The 19,414-nt window shown below is 37.7% G+C and overlaps 1 protein-coding gene across 10 annotated transcripts in view; it reads left to right on the top strand.

Annotated features, from left to right (window-relative positions):
- ATP2C1 (ATPase secretory pathway Ca2+ transporting 1) overlaps nt 1-19,414 on the top strand; it is a 161,057-nt gene that overhangs the window by 118,255 nt on the left and 23,388 nt on the right. For all 10 annotated transcript variants that reach the window (XM_078071775.1, XM_036092548.2, XM_036092547.2 and 7 more), the window contains 7 exons: nt 1,235-1,330; nt 1,418-1,507; nt 3,340-3,444; nt 9,144-9,300; nt 12,477-12,647; nt 13,918-14,015; nt 18,718-18,768. In XM_078071775.1, coding sequence (XP_077927901.1) covers nt 1,235-1,330; nt 1,418-1,507; nt 3,340-3,444; nt 9,144-9,300; nt 12,477-12,647; nt 13,918-14,015; nt 18,718-18,768 — 768 coding nt within the window. The remainder of the gene's footprint in view (nt 1-1,234; nt 1,331-1,417; nt 1,508-3,339; nt 3,445-9,143; nt 9,301-12,476; nt 12,648-13,917; nt 14,016-18,717; nt 18,769-19,414) is intronic.

The raw sequence follows: 19,414 nt of genomic DNA, 5'->3' as shown, positions 1-19,414 counted from the left end.
GTTGAATGTGCCTTTTCTGGATGATTCAGGGTCATTGGGGTTACATGTGCTTGTGTGGTTCAGGTATGGAAGGTAGGATATAAGTTTCTGTTGTTTTAAGCCCATATTTTCATATGTCAAGCATTAACTGTTTGTTAATTTCTCTCTAACCTGTCTTATTTTTACTGTGAAATTGAACTTTTGTTGGCTTAGTTTGTTCTAGCCATACGGAATAAGTATCTGGCTTTTCTCTACCTCTGATTTTTAAAACTGGCATGTAATATACTATGTTAAAGTAGTTTGTAAGTGCTAGGATAAATCATGTAATGTCTCTGAGCCTGCATATTTGCCAAAAGAATTCTGCTTTTTTCTGGGTTTCAGGTTTGTCACAAATGTTAGATGTGGAAATGGATTTGAATCCTTGGAAATTTACTGTTTATAAATGTAATGTTATATAAATTTAAAGCTCATTTATGTACAGAGGTTTTCATGGTTATCCTTTATTATGGTATATTTTAAGTAGAAACAATATAAAATTATATTAATTATATTAACAATATGTTTCTACTTAAAATATACTATACATTGTTATAATTATTAATTTAATTATTGATATAATTATAGGTTTGTCATTATGGTGAAAATTAGAATCTATATTCTTTCTTTTTTTTTTTTAAAGATTTTATTTATTTATTTGACAGAGAGAGGCACAGCGAGGGAGGGAACACAAGCAGGGGGAGTGAGAGAGGGAGAAGCAGGCTTCCTGCTGAGCAGGGAGCCCAATGAGGGGCTCGATCCCAGGACCCTGGGATCATGACCTGAGCCGAAGGCAGACGCTTAACGACTGAGCCATCCAGGCACCCCAGAATCTATATTCATTTTTTTTTTTTAAAGATTTTATTTTATTTGAGAGAGAGAGAGCGCACGAGTTGGGGAGAAGGGCAGAGGGAGAGAATCTCAAGCATGCTCTGGGCTGAGCTTGGAGCCCAACACGGGGCTCAGTGTCACGATCCATGAGATCATGACCTGAGCTGAAACCAAGAGTTGGGCATTTAACCAACGGAACCACCCAGGCACCCCAGAATTTATATTCTTTTAACTATTAAATGTTCTTTTAGACACATGCTTTTCTAGGTATATACACTAACAGTAATCATAATGTATAAAATGAAATGAACACAAGTCATCATAGGTTTTGTTTTTTATAAGTCACTATCTACCGGTAGAATTATTGACCCCACTTTATGTTCCTTAGGTTACTGGTGTTGGCTACAATCCGTTTGGGGAAGTGATTGTTGATGGTGATGTTGTTCATGGATTCTATAATCCAGCTGTTAGCAGAATTGTTGAGGTAAATACTTTATTCTCTAAGAAGGTGACTTTTCATAATGACTTAGGACACAGTGATGGGTTCTTAGTTTCTGTATATTTCTTTTAGGCGGGCTGTGTATGCAATGATGCTGTAATTAGAAACAACACTCTAATGGGGAAGCCAACGGAAGGAGCTTTAATTGCTCTTGCAATGAAGGTATGTGCCTGATTTCTCTTTGACATATGAGAACTCACCTTCATAAGAGAATGTAAGGCCATCAATTTCAGTATTACTGGTTTTTAGGTGTAGAATGAAGACTCTCAATATTTCATTGTATTATTGCCTTTTGGGAACCAGTTTTATTTTCCTGGAAATACAGAGCTAATCCAGCCTTTTCAGTATAGCTTTTATCCCTTACATTCAAGAAACAAATTAATGACCAGTGACTAGATTTCTTCTTATGAAGGAATGTTTTCATAATATTTTCCACAATATTTAGAGTTTTGTGTTTTGGAAAGCTTTCTAAATGTGTGTAATTGCTGAAGTACTAACTTTCAAACAAGTAAAAGGCAGCATTATTTAAGTATTTCTATGTAAAGATACTAAAGCCATCATGAGAAATCAGCTTTTCTTTCTCTAGTCTTCCCATTTCCTCCATTATCAATTTCTTAAATGAGTATATTATTAGAATTTGTGTTGGGGCATCTATCCCAGTTGATGTCCTCTTCTAAGTCTTATATTTGATTAAATGAGAAACCTAAAGTCCCCTTTGTCACTCCCATAACAAAAATTAAAACTCCTACTTTCAAGAGTAGTCTTAGAAAATTTTGAGACTTGTGTGAAACAGGACATCTCTAAATGAGGTTGTTTGAATTGAGATTCAGTATAGAAATGTAGGTTATTATATTTAATTTAATAAAATAAAATTGATAGTTTTAGAATAAAGCTACATTTCTTTATCATTTTGTTGTAACTAAAATAGCATTGAATAGCTTTTTGAAAGATATTTAAAAGTTCAATCTGTTAACCGTTATTTACCGTGTTATACTTAACCTTATACTCTTAACTTTTTTAAGAGATAAAGAGTGTGAAACCACCTCTTTATGACTGGGGATCTCACATTTTAGGTAGGGAGTTGACACTGACATGCATGGAACAAATACAAGCTAGACCAGTATAGCAGATAGTTAAGTCTTAAAGGTTGAGCCACATGTAAGAATAAGGCAAGTTCAGATTTGAGACCTAGGCTTTGAGGGATAAGCAGGTTTTAGATAGGTAAGCTAGGAAAAGAGCAAGGATAAAAGCATGGAGAAAAAAATAAGCATAGAATGTGTGGTGGCTTGTGTATTGGTGAATTTGGATGAAAAAAAAAGGAGTTTGAGTAACCCAGAGGATTGTTGAATAGACTGCATGGTGGGTTTCTGGAGGACCTTTGAAAGCCAGGAAGAAGAGTCTGAACATGTTTCAGTAGATAGCAAAGAGACAACAAAAAGCAATGAGCTAGGTTTTTCAGTAGTTTAAAAAATATTTTTGAATATTTGGAGGTTAAAAGGTAGAGGGTATTGTGAAGAACAGCTAAAGGACACTGATAGTAGGTCAGAATATCAAGTGGTAGGATGGTAGCAACAGGAAAGATATATTTGAATCCCTAAGAAGTAAGAAATTGAATTTGAAGCTTCTGTTGATCATAAAAGTACATGCTCAGTATTGGTTGGTTGGGTACCTTTATTTATTTGTATCCTGCTTCCTTCGAGAATTTGAGCCAATAGAGATTTTAATCTAGTCAGTGTTGAAGAGTTGGTCTACATACGGTCCAGGTAGCATGCCTTAGCCTGTATCTACACACCCAGGCTTTCATCTTGATCATGTATGTTGCCCTTCAGAGAAATGTGGTATATGTAGATGGAGCACTGCTATTCTGTCACCATTTTTTGAAAAATACCCAGATATCTCTAGCCAGCCAACTGTAAGTTGTGACCCTTGTTCTCTGTTAAAGGAAAAAATAGTCACATGTTGGTGAGAATTAACTTTCTTTTTGTGCCATATAGATGGGTCTTGATGGACTTCAACAGGACTATATCAGAAAAGCTGAATATCCTTTTAGCTCTGAGCAAAAGTGGATGGCTGTTAAGTGTGTACACCGAACACAGCAGGTACCCTTCCATGTAAAGAGTACTTACTAAATCTTATTTAATATAGATGACTATATTGTATTTATTATCCACCTTTACTTTTAAACAATCATTGAGCATAACAAAGGCTTATTGCTTTAAAGTGTGTATAATTCATGGTAACTCATCCTTGTTCTCATGTTCTCTTTGAATTCATGCATTAGGGACATCAAGTTTTGCTGTGTGAGCAAACAGCTTAAAATGAATTGGAGCCTGGTCTCAATGTCCTAGAACTTGTGACACCAGATTCTATCAACATTTTTGTTGTTGATGACTATGTACTATAGATTTCTGTCCTCTGGTGTTAATCTGTGTTCTTTCACTGAAGGAATGTCTTGTCTTCAGAACAAACAGAACTACATTATTTTGTGGAAAAGTGGTTACCAAATGTGTATAATTCATATTAGTTGATCCAGCTTACAAACTGGCAAAATGACATGCACTGATATTTCAAGCCGCTACTTTGTTCCTGGGTGCTTTAGAAACGTTTACAAAATTATTATTATATTATATTATAATTATATTATTATATATTATCTTATTTATATTAATATATACTATATAATAATACATGTTGTGACATAATATATACTATATTATTGTACTACATATTATATTATTATATAATATCTTATTATACTAAGAGTTATCTGCAGCATATAATTATGTCAGTCATAGTTGCTATTACCAGCTTGATGCTTAAACTTACTTTGCCTTTAAAATATACATATTTTGTTATTTTTATATTTTCTTTATTCAGAATTAATAATTGGTTCTGTGTTTTCACCTGTGAGCAAGAAACCATTACATCCCTGTAGACATGAATGAGTGAGAGGATTTCCCCTCACCCCCATAATAAGTAGGAAATATAATTGATTTTATTTTTAACGATTTTATTTATTTATTTGTCAGAGAGAGAGAGAGAGAGCAATAGCAGGGGGAGCAGCAGAGGGAGAGGGAGAAGCAGGCCCCCCACCAAGCAGAAAGCCCAATGTGGGGCTCGATCCCAGGACCCTGGGATCACGACCCGAGCTGAAGGCAGACGCCCAACCGACTGAGCCACCCAGGTGCCCCAGAAACATAATTGATTTTAAAAGAAAGGCCAATTTGGCCAACATTGAACTTGTGAATAGATGTCTGCCAGGAACTCTGATCATGAGAGGAAAAAAGATTTCTGTCTAATCTTTAAAGGAACTTTTATGAACTCCTGGGAAGGGAGATAAGTGAAAATAAAACTGTAAAAATAAAATGCCTTTAAACCTTATAAGGGGTGCCTGGCTGCGCAGTTGGTGGAGCATGCGACTCTTGATCTCACAGGTGTGAGTTAGAGTCCCACATTGGGCATGGAGCCTACTTAAACCTTGTAACATGAAGTTTTCAAAAATTGCATTAGAGTAGATAATTTTCAGCTGATCTCCCTTGACATAGAGTTATACAGCAAGAATATGTATATGAGTTTATTTGGAAGGTCTGTTTCTTTACATTTTATGTATGATTACATAGTACTTCAAGATAATGTGGCTCATGTAAAGTTTAATGATTTGACTTCAGCAATTTTGAATCTAACTTCATCAGAGTTGTACTTTGGAAATTGTACTTTGATGTTACAGTTTGATGTTCTCAGTTGTGGGAGTGGGAGATGGGTATGGGTAGTGAGCAGGATATAAGTTTGAAAAGATTTGTGTGATTATTCTTCTCATTTACTGATCTGAAGAGCTTCTCTTACAAAATAAAACCAGCCAATGTAACTAACAAAACCCAAACCCACTGATTTGACTCAGGATCTAGAAGAGGTCAGCCTGGCACAGATGTGACAGATTTACCAATTTAAAAATAATCCCAGGGGCTCAAATAGTCTTAAAAAGACTTTCATTTGTGCATGTCAGTATACATTTATTTATACTTCCTCCCTGGACCCTGCCAAAATGACAGCCAATGCACAAAGGATATAAAAAAGAGAAAGTACAGAAGACTCAGAGTGAAGATGGGGACTAAGGCAGAGAGCTAAAAAACAGGAGATCAGTTTGAAATTCTCCAAGTGCCTTTTCTGTTTCTTGAGGCCAGATCATTAGCCCTTTTTTACCCCTGTAGAATATCAGAAATCTCATCTTGTAGACAAGAGTGGAGGGCAGAATTAAGGCTTACAACTGAAAACAGAGTGATTAAGGTCGACGTCATTGTCCTGAAGGGTAAGCCTCTAGCCTTAATTCCACTTTCTTAGAATGCCTGTAGAGAGGTATCTCCCTGCCCTCACTCTATAAGTAAGAAGATTGAAGAGTTGTAGAGAAGCTGACTGGTCCCAGGGAGATCCCAATGGTACAGAGTATTCTTCTTCTTCTTCTTCTTCTTCTTCTTCTTCTTCTTCTCCTTCTCCTTCTCCTCCTTCTTCTTCTTCCTCTTCCTCTTCTTCCCCTTCCCCCCCCGCCCTTCTCCTTCCTTCTTCCTTTTTTTTTTTTTTTTTTTTAAGTAGGCTCCATACCCAGCGTGGGAGTCCAATCCAGGGCCCCACCTCACAACCCTGGGATCAGGACCTGAGCTGAGATTAAGAGTCTGATAAAAACTAACTGAGCTACCCAGATGCCCCTAGTACAGAGTATTTTTTTTTTTAAATTCATTTATTTGAGAGAGAGAGTGAGTGAGAGAGAGAGAGAGAGAGACCAGGAGCCTGGGGGAAGGGCAGAGGGAGAGGGAGAAGCAGACTCCCTGCCGAGCAGGAACCCCAATGTGGGACTTGATCCCAGAACCCTGGGATCATGACCTAAGCCGAAGCCAGATGCTCAGCCAACTGAGCCACCCAGGCGCCCAGTACAGAGTGTTCTTAACTAAATTCTTCATTCACTGGTAGAGTTTTCTGACTGCTGGTCATCATTTCATCACCCTATAGTGAGGGCCATCATTTGATAAATCCTATCAATGCCCATGGAGCTTCTAGACCTATAATTTCTTCGGTCTTAATATAAATGGACAGTCAGGAATTGCTAGATACTTGGGAAAAGTCTTCAGTAGGAAAGGCACAGATCAAACCAACAGAGAAAGTGGTCTCAGCAAAACAATGATAATGCTGGATGCTGAAGAAAATTTCCAAAGACCATAGAAAATGACAACAAAATACCTTAAATAGAATATTTTAAAATAAAGTCAATGAATCTATCAGAAAGTGGAACAAAAGGTCAAAGAGGTGCTTAATGTAAAAGATAAGGTACAAAAATCAGAAAATAAATAGGACAGCTACCACCCATCTAATAGTGGTAACAGGAAGAGAGTCCAGAAAATGGGAAGTTTTTTTTTTAAAGATTTTATTTACTTGACAGAGAGAGCACAGGCAGAGGGAGAGAGAGGGAGAAGCAGGCTTCCTGCTGAGCAAGGAGCCTGATGTGAGACTCGATCCCAGGACACTGGGATCATGACCCTGGCCTAAGGCAGCTGCTTAACCGACTGAGCCACCCAGCTGTCCCGGGAAGTTTTTTTTTTTTTAAGATTGATTTATTTATTTGAGAGAGAGAGAGTGAGAGAGATTGAGTTTGCACGCAGTGCACTGGAGGAAGGGGAGGGGGAGAGGGGAAGCAGACTCCTCACTGAGTGGGGAGCCTGATGCGGGGCTCAATCCTGTGATCACGACCTGAGCCTGAGCCAAAACCAAAAACCAAGAGTTGGCCACTTAACTGACTGGGCCACCTGGGTGCCCCCAAAATGGGAAGATTTTGTCAAATAACACCAGACAATTTTTCAGAGGAAGGACTTCACCTTCTAGAGTAAAATTGCCTACCAGCTACTCAGCGCAATGAGTTATGTTAAAGAAGGGTGGGGTAAAGGGATAAACACAACAGTGCCCATAATCAAGAAATTTGAGGGTGTTTAAGAATTCTGAAAGCTTCCACAGGTTTGGGGGCCAGAGAGGAGGCAAGGGGAAGATCATATACAAAGATTTAGGAATTAAAGTAGCTTCTTTAGGCTTTTCAGTTGTAACACTGGACTCTGGAGGCTGGAAGATAATAGAAGAATGTCTTCAAATTGAGAGGAAATTTATTCTCAGCTGAACTTAAAAAATGTGATAGAATAAGAATGTTCTCAGATTTTTTTTTTTTTTTAGATTATTTATTTATTTCTTTGACAGGGAACACAAGCAGGGGAGTGGGAGAGGGAGAAGCAGGCTTCCCGCGGAGCAGGGAGCCCGACGTGGGGCTCGATCCCAGGACCCTGGGATCATGACCTGAGCCGAAGGCAGATGCTTAACAACTGAGCCACCCAGGCGCCCTGTTTTCAGATATTTCAAGTCTCAAAATGTGTATCCCACACAGCTTTTCTTAGATACTTGCAGATATTTTATTCCAAGATAAGACAATAGATAAGGAAAAGGAAGACTTAAAACCTGGAGTTCTAACCTGGAGAATGGTGCAAAGAATCCCCAGGATAGAGGTGAAGAGAAGTTCCTGGATGCTAGTCATGGAGTAGGCCTACAAATCGACCAACTCAAACTAGAAAGAAAAGGAGAACAAGACTCAAGAAGAGACCTTCAGTAATGATGTGGAAGGAATAGCTTACTTGCTCATTTAATCATCTAAAAAATACCAAAATAAATAAAAAAGAAGTTATAAACTTTTTAAAAGATAAACAGGAAAAGAAATATATTTGATTTATATAGGCTGTGGACTCAACATCTTACCTCTTGCCTCTCTACCTTCTCATATCTGCTCACCAGTTACTTGGGGACCTAGGCAGATGGAAGCTGTATCTCAGTGTGTGCACACTGCCCTAGCAGGGCCAGAGGAATAGCACATTATTTTCATTTGGAAGTGACACAGTACTGCTCATATTTATCAGCCAAAACAAGTCATGCCTGACTTCAAAATGGGAGAGAAGGGCAGGGAAATACATTCCTGTTATGTGCCTGCAAGAAGTGGGATGCTTGTGAACTGTTCTAGTGACTAGTACTTTGTTCAGCAGTGAGGAATCATAAAGTAAAAAGAATACTGGCAACTTTTGCTTTAACTATATTGTAACAATGGGGAGGGGAGGAATGGGTAGTAGGAGTGGCCAAACTACAAGCTGTCACAATGGACGATGTATGAAATTGATCAGTGAAAAAGTAGCAGTATAAATGTATTTAAGAACATGGAGATAAGTACCAAGGAACAGCCAAAAGAATTAAAATTGGTTTGGCTCTGTGGAGTAGGACTAGAGGTGAGAGAGTTTGGGCAGGCAACTGCAGTTTTTCATTGTAAGCTTTTGTCTAATGCTAGGGTAAAAAGTAAAAGGTTCTGATACCCATAATTGCAAGGTGGTTATGAGAATTAAATGAGATCACATACATTTGTACATATAATAGCAACTAATGGAAAGCCTGAACCACTGCTTGTGGGCTGATGATAGATCTCTTTCCTTTTCCTGTTAGGTTGTAAGCCTCTCCCCTTATAGTGCCTAATCCAGGGCTTCATATAGCATTGCCTTCAGTGTGTGGAGGTGAGGGTGGGAAGTAGATGCTGTGTTCTCTAGAGGGTAAAGAAAGCTTCCACAAATGAGCTTTTAATCTTCAGAGTTCAAGTGCCACTCAAAGCCTTATTTAGGCTTGAGTAACTTCGCTGGGGATTATGAGAAATGCACGCCATGTATTGTTGGGCTCCAGTGGCAGATAGGTATAAGTTGAAATTAACTTGAATTTATTTGCTGTTTTTTCTTTTTAGGACGGACCAGAGATTTGTTTTATGAAGGGTGCTTATGAACAAGTGATTAAGTATTGTACTACATACTACAGCAAAGGGCAAACCTTGACACTTACCCAGCAACAGAGAGATCTCTACCAACAAGAGAAGGCACGAATGGGCTCTGCAGGACTTCGAGGTAAGGCCATTTCAGCATAGTCCCCTAGGGTGGAAAGGTAATGCTTTTTTCTTTTCCTTCCCCTTCCCGTTCTTTTCCTTCCCTCCCTCCCTCCCTCCATCTCTTCTCTTTCTTTCTTTCTTTGTTTCATTGAAGTAGAGTTGACATACAATGTTATATTAGTTTCAGGTGTACAACATATTGATTTGACAAGTCTGTACATTGCTCTATGCTCACCATTTATAGTGTGGTCACTGTCTGTCACCATATAGCATTATTACAATATATTCCCTGTGCTGTATTTTTCATCCTCATGACCTTTTTATTTTATAAGTGGAAATTGGTCCCTCTTTATCCCATTCACCTATTTCACCCATCCCTGCACACTCCTCAGTGATGCCTCCCTTTAATTTTAGATGATTTTGTGCTTCATATCTGAGCTGTCCAACTCTATCCCAGCCTTTGTAGAATACTGCCATTTCTGAAGTGTTATGTTTTAGTCGGCTATTTGGCCCCCAAAACACGAGAAGTCGGGAATGTAGCAAAACGTGAAATTTCTATTTCTTACAGACCTGCATTGGTCTCTGAGTAGGTGATAGAAATTTTATTTTAGACAGGTTTTTCTTGTGAGAAGGGAAATGGAGGAAGGTAAAACGGTATTACTCCTTCCTTATTTCATCATTTTGACTGTCTTATTTATTAATAGATCTAAAATACTTTCCTAAATATTAACGTTTTAAGCCTCTAATTTGTCCTTTAAACTGAGGTGATTGCTTACTTGTTGCTCTTCTGCTGATCTCCTTCCCTTGTCATTCACCAGAAAGGAAAGAAGTGTCCAGATTCTGCTCTATGTCTGTGTTGCTGACTGAACAGTGATGTGGAGAGAGGGTCTGCTATGCACATACACATTAGGCTGTTTCTCTTAGGGACAGCATGTGTAGGATTGAAAAAGCAGGGGTTGGGGCCATACCTGGTTTTTACCTTCTGGATAGTCATCTGGCTTGTGGGGAATATATATACTTATGTAGTCTCTCTCAAGGAAATTAGAAGAGTTGGCCTCCTTAATCTTATTATTTTTACAGAATAGAAGTCAAGCACAATCCTGGGAGGAGGAAGCAACTTAATATAAAAAATACTCCCCTTATACATGGTTCACTTAAGCAAGGGCTCTCTGTGGTTTTAACACATTTGGATAGATCTACAGAATTTCTGCTCATATAATGAGCTAGGTTTAGAAAGATATTCTTGTAGCTTTGAAGGCAGAGTTTTGTTATTCTTAGCAGTTCACAGCAAGAGGGTCCAAAGTTGGCTTGTGTTTAGAGACGCTAAAGAAGTTTCAGAGGTTTCACACTTTTTTTTAAAGGTTTTATTTATTTATTTGACAGAGACACAGCGAGAGAAAGGGCACAGAAGCAGGGGGAGTGGGAGAGGGAGAAGCAGACTCCCTGCTGAGCAGGGAGCCCGATGCGGGGCTCGAACCCAGGACCCTGGGATCATGATCTAAGCCGAAGGCAGACGCTTAATGACTGAGCCACCCAGGCGCCCTGTTTTCACACTTCCTTATTTTAACTCTTTTCATCTGAAGGATCATGGAGGTTTGTGTATGTGTGGTGTTGTAACATTGTGAAATAGACCAGAGTTGGTAGAGGAGAAAAATTCCTCTGTTTCACAGGGCTTTAGGGAAGCATTCTGGTCATTTGTTTCTTGCTTCATGTCTTTTCCTTTGGTTAAGCTCCACTTTCTTCCTCCTCCTGAAATTACCATAATGGGAACAGAAAGACTTCAGATTTAACTTGATATGTACTTAGGTTACATCTTATAAAATATAAGTTGCTTAAATACACATGATTCTTGATTTTGAAATTAGAGTATGTTTTGTTTTTATGTTTTAGTCAGGGACCCTCCTCATGAAAAAGGTCTGCCTAACCTTATCCCAGACAGTAGCAGTAGATTTTCATTTGTGCTAAGGAAGCAAACAAATACATACAGGATACTCTAGGCTACTACCACCTCTCCACTGAGGGTGCCAGGAGCTGCTCTCCCTTTCTTAGGGTTTGCTGACACACGAATTTATACTCGCCATTCCTTTCTGTAGTCCTCTACCTCTGTTCTGACACCAGGGACTATCAAGTGTCTCATTCTCTCCAGGGTGAAAGCCTTTGGGGCTCACATCTACATAAATAGTTAGGTATATGACTCTGACATTGGGAAAATAGAAGTCATTTGCCTCTAACCTTGGTTTTCCAAATATATTTAATCCTTCAAACCTTCTGCTTGAATAAGAATGGATATTGCTTATAATCTGGTTATGACTTTTCAGTTTCTCCATGAGATACATATATTTAGTGTGCTTTTTTGTGTTTTCTCTGGTAAATTGTTCAGTCCAATAATATTCCAGATGGACACACATCCCTTTAACTCATTAGGTAGTTATCAGAAGTTCCGAATTCTGAGAATAAGTTAAATGATATTTGGAAATGAACAGTATTTTGTGTTATATCTTAAGTGCTCGAGGATGATGGGAAACTCCCAATAATGATACGGTGGTGTTAGATATTAGAGAACCGAAGTTACAAATAAGAAATACTTATTAATGTTATGAAAAGAGTGAAAGAATCCAAACTACTGTTACTAATGGTTGTGCAGTCACTTTACAGATTAATTTACCTCCCAGGGTTTGTCATGTACAAAATTGTTATATGTTGTGTGTAATTAATCAATATAGCCTTCTCTTCAAGCTATTGAATTGTTCTGGAGACCTATAAAATGGAAAGATGAAGATACATTCATAGCAACCCCCTTCAGAGGTGTCTGTTTAAAACTGACTTTCAAAGCTCAACAAACCCATAGTTCTCCAAATACCTAATTATTTTTTCTAAAGAGCTAATAGTTGATGTTTAGAAGAGCTGCGTGTAGTCACTTTGTAAAAACATTCTTTATTCACTCCTTACTTGCCTTCTCTGCTTAACAATTCTTTAGTCTTATTCCTTTTAATTTTTAATAGCTTTCAGCAACCCCATATTAGAACCATTAAACTAATGTCTTAACATGTAATACATTTTTATATATAATGATTATATCCTAACTACAATGACATTATAGTCTTAAGTGATTTCTTTGTCTCTAGCTTTTGTCAAGTAACCTGTAATGCTTTTGTGACTTACGTTTTCTTTTTTTGGATTTTATTATTTCCTCAGTTCTTGCTTTAGCTTCTGGTCCTGAACTGGGACAGCTGACATTTCTTGGCCTGGTGGGAATCATTGATCCTCCTAGAACTGGTGTGAAAGAAGCTGTTACAACACTCATTGCCTCAGGAGTATCGATAAAAATGATTACTGGAGACTCACAGGAAACTGCAGTTGCAATCGGTATAACTAGGCTGGTCTCCCCCCCCCCCTTTAATAGTTTTAAATTAATTGCAGTGCATAGCTTTGAACCATTAGATATAAAATGTATACGTATAATATTGACATTATACAATTAAAATGGACTCTTATTCATACTGTATATAAAAATGTGGGTAAAAATTTATTTTAGGTTAAAAAGTAGTTCTATTAATTGTAAATACATAACTAAACTATTAGGAAATCACATATGTTTTATTCACAGAAGAATAGTTGATTATTTTTAACCTCATAATCCGCTATGCTATTGGATAAAAGCACTAGATTATACACATGAAACATGAAATTTAGTTTTCCCTTTAAACTTGAGGATAATTTTCAAAGCAGACTTTGATTTGTACCTGATTTGGAAGAAAATAGCTTGTGTCTATATTCTGTTATTACACCACGTATATGCTTATGTTGTTTGAATGCCATTTAAGAATACCCTAAGGAATATAACAGGAGAGACTCCTGGGTGGCTCAGTTGGTTAGGCATCTGACTCTTGATTTTGGGTCAGGTCATGATCTCGGGGTGATGGGATTGAGCCCCACATCAGGCTCTGTGCTGGGCATGGAGCCTGCTTGGGATTCTCGTTCTCCTTTTCCCTCTGCAACCCCCCCCCAATATATTTATGGGAAAAAAGGGCACCGAAAGGTAATCTGGAGTTTGTAAACTGTGTAAACTGTTGTGAACTGTGATTCATACTGATAAACAGTTTACTGAAGTCCATTAATTCTGATTTTATTACTGTGTGGAGAGACTGGGATAGGAGTTTCACACTTTATGTTATCTAAGAAGAATATGTCACCAGAAACATAACGCTGGGAAGATTATACCTAGAAAAGCTTTTCAACATCTATTTTCTTTTACATATAACTACATGATTACCACAGATCCACCACTGTTTTGTCTGGCTTTAGATTCTTTACTTAAAATGCATTCTGATCTTTATTCAAATTGAGCTACTAAGCAAAACCTGATTGGCCCTGTATCAGTTCTTAGGTATGTTGGTGGGTTAAATTGTGAAAACTCTTTATTCTTAAATTTAAACAAAAATAAACAGAAAACCCCAGATTTTTTACTAATTCAAATAGGTTTGTCTTACTAGTAATTTGTCTTGTGATCTCTTGGTATAAAGACATTTTGTACTTAAGAATGGATAACAAATCATATTAAGTGAGCATTATGTTGACTGGCCTAGCAAGCAAAACTAATTTGTTCAATTATGTTTTCTCTCCCATTTCACTTTAGCTAGTCGTCTGGGATTGTATTCCAAAACTTCCCAGTCAGTCTCAGGAGAAGAAATAGATGCAATGGATGTCCAGCAGCTTTCACAAATAGTACCAAAGGTAGGCCTAAACTTAAAGCCTTTTAGATGGAAAGGCCTTATTCTAAGTGTTTATGAATTCTTCCAGTGTGTCCTATATTCCTAGTGATAAAAGTGGACCTTCTGTTTTCTTCTTTGTTTTTTTATAGTAGTACCTCCAATTGTATTTCTACCAAACCTATTAACCAAATCTCTGTAATTTAATCCCACTCTGTGTGCTGTTTAATTTTTGGTTGGTTGTAAATATTTTATTTCAGTCACCTATTTTTTTTTTTTTTCCTGAAATGCATCAGGTATCTTATTATCTTTCCTGGAAGATTGGGAAAACTGTAGCAGGTTATTTTAATGCCAGGAACATTTTTCATTAACCTCTCCTTTAATATTTTCCTGTTTTCTTCTTTTTAACACCCATGTCTATCAGAACTCTGAGTGCTAACCACAAATATGACATTGAAAAGAAGGCATGATAAGAGACAAATACATAGATTTTCTTCCCTCCTTTTGATGATTTTCATCTTTCCCATATTATTCCCTAAACACTCTCCTTTTCTGACAAAGTTCTACTTCTTTTTTCACTGTCCTTTTACCATCCTGTCTTCATTCTGTCCTCTCCCCTCTTGCTCCCAAACTACAGAGATTTTATTGTGTGCTTTTACCTTTAATCAATATATTCTTTTTTTCTAGGTAGAGAAACATGATAAAGGTGAAAAGATTATGAATAGAGGAAATTCAGTTACCCCCAAGTTTAATCCTAGCTCTCACTGTGATACAGTGATGTAGCTCAATCTTTAGTCCTTTCTGTTTTTTGTTTGTTTGTTTTAAATCTCATTTCTTTAGGCCATAATTTTGTGTCACTAAATTTAGTGTTTTTAGTCAACTAAAAAGATTGACCTGCCCTTCTGATGCTTTAAGAACAGATTTTACTCTGTACCACATGCAAAACATCAAGTGAGTCTTCAGTTTTGCATTGAGATCTCCTTAGTCTCAAAACTGCTGCTCTAATTTTTGAGCTGCCACCAAAGCTTTGAAACGCTAAAAATCTTACATCAAATGGTAGGTATATGGATGCATGTCAAGTAATTTGTTCCTTTACAAAAGAAATACGCTTTCAGTCCAACAGTTGGCATCTTCACTGCCATTGTCAGTGATAACCTTCAGTGACTATAATGGAATGATTTGCAGTGTTTCAAATGATCTGCAGTGGAACAAAGGCAAAATTTTACTCTTCAACCTGAGTATATTGGTAGTTAGCCTTTTATTTAAATATTCTGTAAAATCTGCAGTCTTTGCTAAACACTCTTGTACTTCAGCACTGTGTGCTACATGATTAATTTCTGCAGTAATGTAGAATTTTCACTTAGAAGACAACTAGTATACTTTCAGTGCATATGTAGTTTAGTCCTTTTTAAAGACACACTAAAGAGTCTGAGTGAATTTTTGAACTTTTTTTAAAAGGAAGTATATTCTCCAAATACGAATTATGTGATTCATAGTACCTAGAGGACCTAGGCATATGTAATAATGTGATATTACAGTTAAATTGAGTTTTTTGCTTAAGAAAATAATCCTCATTTGTTTTAGACCTTTATTAAAATTGGGAGGGAGCCTGAGAACAGTCTATATGATGGTACTAAGAGTCATTTAATGATTTATTAATTCATTTTGTATGTATTTATGGAAGACTGAGTATAGGACAAAAATCTCTGCCTTCAATGGAACTTATAGTCTAAGATAAGTAAATATGTACATTATGTCAGATAAGTGCTAATGAGCACCAACAAAAGCAGAGGAGAGAGTGGAATGATTGAAGAGGTAGATTGAAATTTTTAGATAACATGACTAGGAAAGGCCTCACTGGCAGGCCATATCATATCTGAGGAAAGAGCACTCCAGACCGAGGGAACACAAAGGCAAAGACCTTAAGGTGAGTGTGCATGGCATGTTTCAGGAACAATGAGGAGGCTGGTGTAGGTGTAGTTCGGGTAACTAATGAGGAAGAAGGGGCATGCAGTTCATGCAGGACTTGGTAGGTAGTAACAGACTTTGGCACTCATTCTGAGGGAGATAGGAAGTCTTTGGAGGCTTTTGAGCAGAGGATGGATGTGATCTGACTTCTATTTTTTTTTTTTTTTTTTTTAAGATTTTATTTATTTGTGAGAGAGAGAATGAGAGACAGAGAGCATGAGAGGGAGGAGGGTCAGAGGGAGAAGCAGACTCCCTGCCGAGCAGGGAGCCCGATGTGGGACTCGATCCCGGGACTCCAGGATCATGACCTGAGCCGAAGGCAGTCGCTTAACCAATTGAGCCACCCAGGCGCCCTGATCTGACTTCTATTTTAATAGTTTCATTATGGTCACTGTGTTGAGAAGAGACTGCAGGAGGCAAGGGCAGAAATAAATCAGTTCAGGTATTGGCCCAGAGTGTTGGCAGTGGGCTTAGAGGAAGGTGGTTGAATTCTGGATTTATTTGAGGTTGGAGCCAATGAGATTTGTTGTTAAACTTCTTGTGGCTTCTGAGAGAAAAGGAGGAATCAAGGATGACTCCCCAAATTTAGAGCCTGAGTGACTACGAGGATGTACTTACCATTAGCAGAGGATATGAAGGAGCATGTATTTTGGGAAATAACGGGTTCACTTTGTGATATTTTTAAGTCTTAGATGAGACATCCAAGAGGAAATGTGGAATAGGTAGGTGGATTAATTTCATTGGTCTGGATTTTAGAAGAGATATTGGGGCTGGAGACAAAAATGCATAATAATAAAATCTAAATCTGTAAGGCTGGATGAGATCACCTAGGAGAAGTAGGGGATTCTTAGACCTCTTATAGAGGGGCCTTTAAGAACTAAGTTGTGGAATATTTCAGCATTCAGACTTCAGGGAGGTCGGGAGGAACCTCTACAAGAGGAGCAGCCAGAAAGGTAGGAGGAAGGAAGACCAGAAGAGTATAGGGTGGTCATGGAAGTCAAGCAAAGAAAGTGTTTCAGGAGGAGGGAATTGCCAGCTCTGTTAGGGTGCTGCTGAGAGGTTAAGTCAGAAGAGAAATGACCATTGGTGTTAGCAATGTGGGTGGTCTTTGGTAATCTTGAATAGGGGTTTCAGGGCAGTGGTGGGGATGGATTCAAGAAAGAATGAGAAGAGAGAAATGGGAGACTGCAAGTACAGAGGAGTTTTGCTATGAAGAGAAGGGGAAAAGTAGGGTGGCAGCCAAAATGAGAAGGGAAATTTTTAGTTTTGTTTTTATTTAAATGGAAAAAATCACAGCATGTTATATACTGTTGGGAAAGATGAATCAGCAAGGAAAAGATTTTGATATAAGAGGGGGGAGAATTTCTGGAGCAGTGATCTTAAATAGGTCCAAAGGTGGAATATTTGACCTGCACTAGGAGCATATTCAGTTCATCTGTAATAAAAGGAGAGAAGGCAAGGATTGTGCCTGGATACAGGTACTGGTTGGTGGGAATTACGGAAGTTCTCTTCTGCTTCTGTTTTCTTTGAAGTGGGAAGCAAGGTTGTCAGCTGGGACTGAGGTTGGAAATGGGGATAAATTGGAAGTATGAGGAGAGAAAACTTAGTATGAACTAATCCTCTAGGACAGTAGGGAAGAGAATGATGTATTATGCAGATATTAAAATCACCATGACTTGGAAGTGTTGTTGGAAAGAGTGACAGTGAGGAGGAAATTAAATAAGTCACAGGGATGAAAAGTACAGCATAAAGAAAATAGTCAATAGTATTATAATAATGTTGTATGGTGACAGATGGTAACTACACATATCATGGTGAGCATTGTGTAATGTACAAAACTGTTGAATCACTCTGTTGTACACATGAAACTAATACAATGTCACATTCGTTTAAAAAAATCTGAAAAAAATTTTGTGAAATGTGGGGGAGTGACCTAGAGCAGTGAATGAATGCCTATAGTTAGTGGGAAGTCTGGTCTCATGTGACATTCAAAACTGGGGTTTTGTGAATAAAGAAAGGAGAATCAAGGACACCTACCCCTGTCTAGGCTCTCCTGGTGGTGGTACTATGTGAAGGACTGTAGGAATGGCCTTGGTTTGTGAAAAATGAGGTTAGAACAATGTGGAAGAGTGGAGGATACAGGGGATGTTGTAGATGCCTGCTTTTGGGGCACAGTGAAGGGGTATTAGGAGACCAGGAGATGGGATCAGAAAAGGGGATTAAATGCATGGTTTGGAGAGATAAGTCATATAAACTGTTGGAGATACAGTAGAAGAGAATCTAAAAAATTAACACGAATATTAAAAGAGAAGGAGCAGACAGTTAACACTCTTTAAAAACAACAACAATAAAAAGGTTCTACAGACATTGAGAAACAGCTGTTCTTTATCTTTCCTGAAGACAGAACAAAGGGAGAGGCCATTTTTGTTGTTTGCCAGTGTAATGAAGAAATAGATGCAAGAGAGTTTTTCCTTTCTCTGTCTCTGAAACATTTCAAGAATAAGGCTGTTTTCTCTTCAGAACTTAAACATAATGGGATAAATTGGGTAACATGTTTAGATTGTGTATTTCCTGTGGTACCACTGGAAAGTTTGAAATGACCATGTCAAATGAATATCTTAACAGACACATGGTATATTGCTTAAACTTGATCTCTACAAAGTAAGTACAGTAATTTAAAAAATTATTGTTACAAGTGCATGGGTTATTCTGATATTTCTTATTGTTGAAGATTTTTAGTGTATCCTGTATTTTAACAGGTTGCAGTATTTTACAGAGCTAGTCCGAGGCACAAGATGAAAATTATTAAGGTGGGTCTTTAAGATTCACATTGTTTTATCTCTATCTCCAAAATGCTACTTTTCGTCTTTCATTATGCTTACATTACTAGGAATATTGATGTAATATTAAAGTCGGAAGTATTGTGAAGCAAAAGAGATTTTTTTTTATAGAACTTTACATGGAAGTATTAATAGAGAATTTAGTTAGCAAAGGAAGATGTAGAAGAAAACGTTAATGAGGTATCTGCAACACAACCTTCTTTAAACAGTTGAACAGTGTAGACATATGTTCTGACAGGAGTCCATAGCCAAATCATCCCAGTGTAAATAGCAGTAATTGCTTAGAAACTGAGTAAATACAGCAAGAAAAGGAAATGTTATGAGAGTGGGAACAGTATTTCAAAGGTTTTGGTTATTTATATTAATCAGTTAAATATATACAAAGCAACTGACGTAGTATCCATTAGTTAAAGGGCTTAATCACAGTAGTCCTCCATTGTATTAGTTTAGAGTTTCTCAACCTTCACAGCTATTGACATTTTGACATTTTGGACTGGATTCTTTGTTGTGAGGGGCTGTCCTATGTGTTGTAGGATGTTTAGCAGCATCCCTGACCCCTACCCTCTAGATGCCAGTAGCATTCCCGAAGTCATGATAATAAAAAATATCTCCAGAC

This window comes from Halichoerus grypus, chromosome 1, assembly GCF_964656455.1.
Source record: "Halichoerus grypus chromosome 1, mHalGry1.hap1.1, whole genome shotgun sequence".
Classification (NCBI taxonomy): Eukaryota; Metazoa; Chordata; class Mammalia; order Carnivora; family Phocidae; genus Halichoerus; species Halichoerus grypus.
The sequence above is the reverse complement of the archived record's forward strand: the minus strand, read 5'-3'. Positions and strand labels throughout refer to the sequence as shown.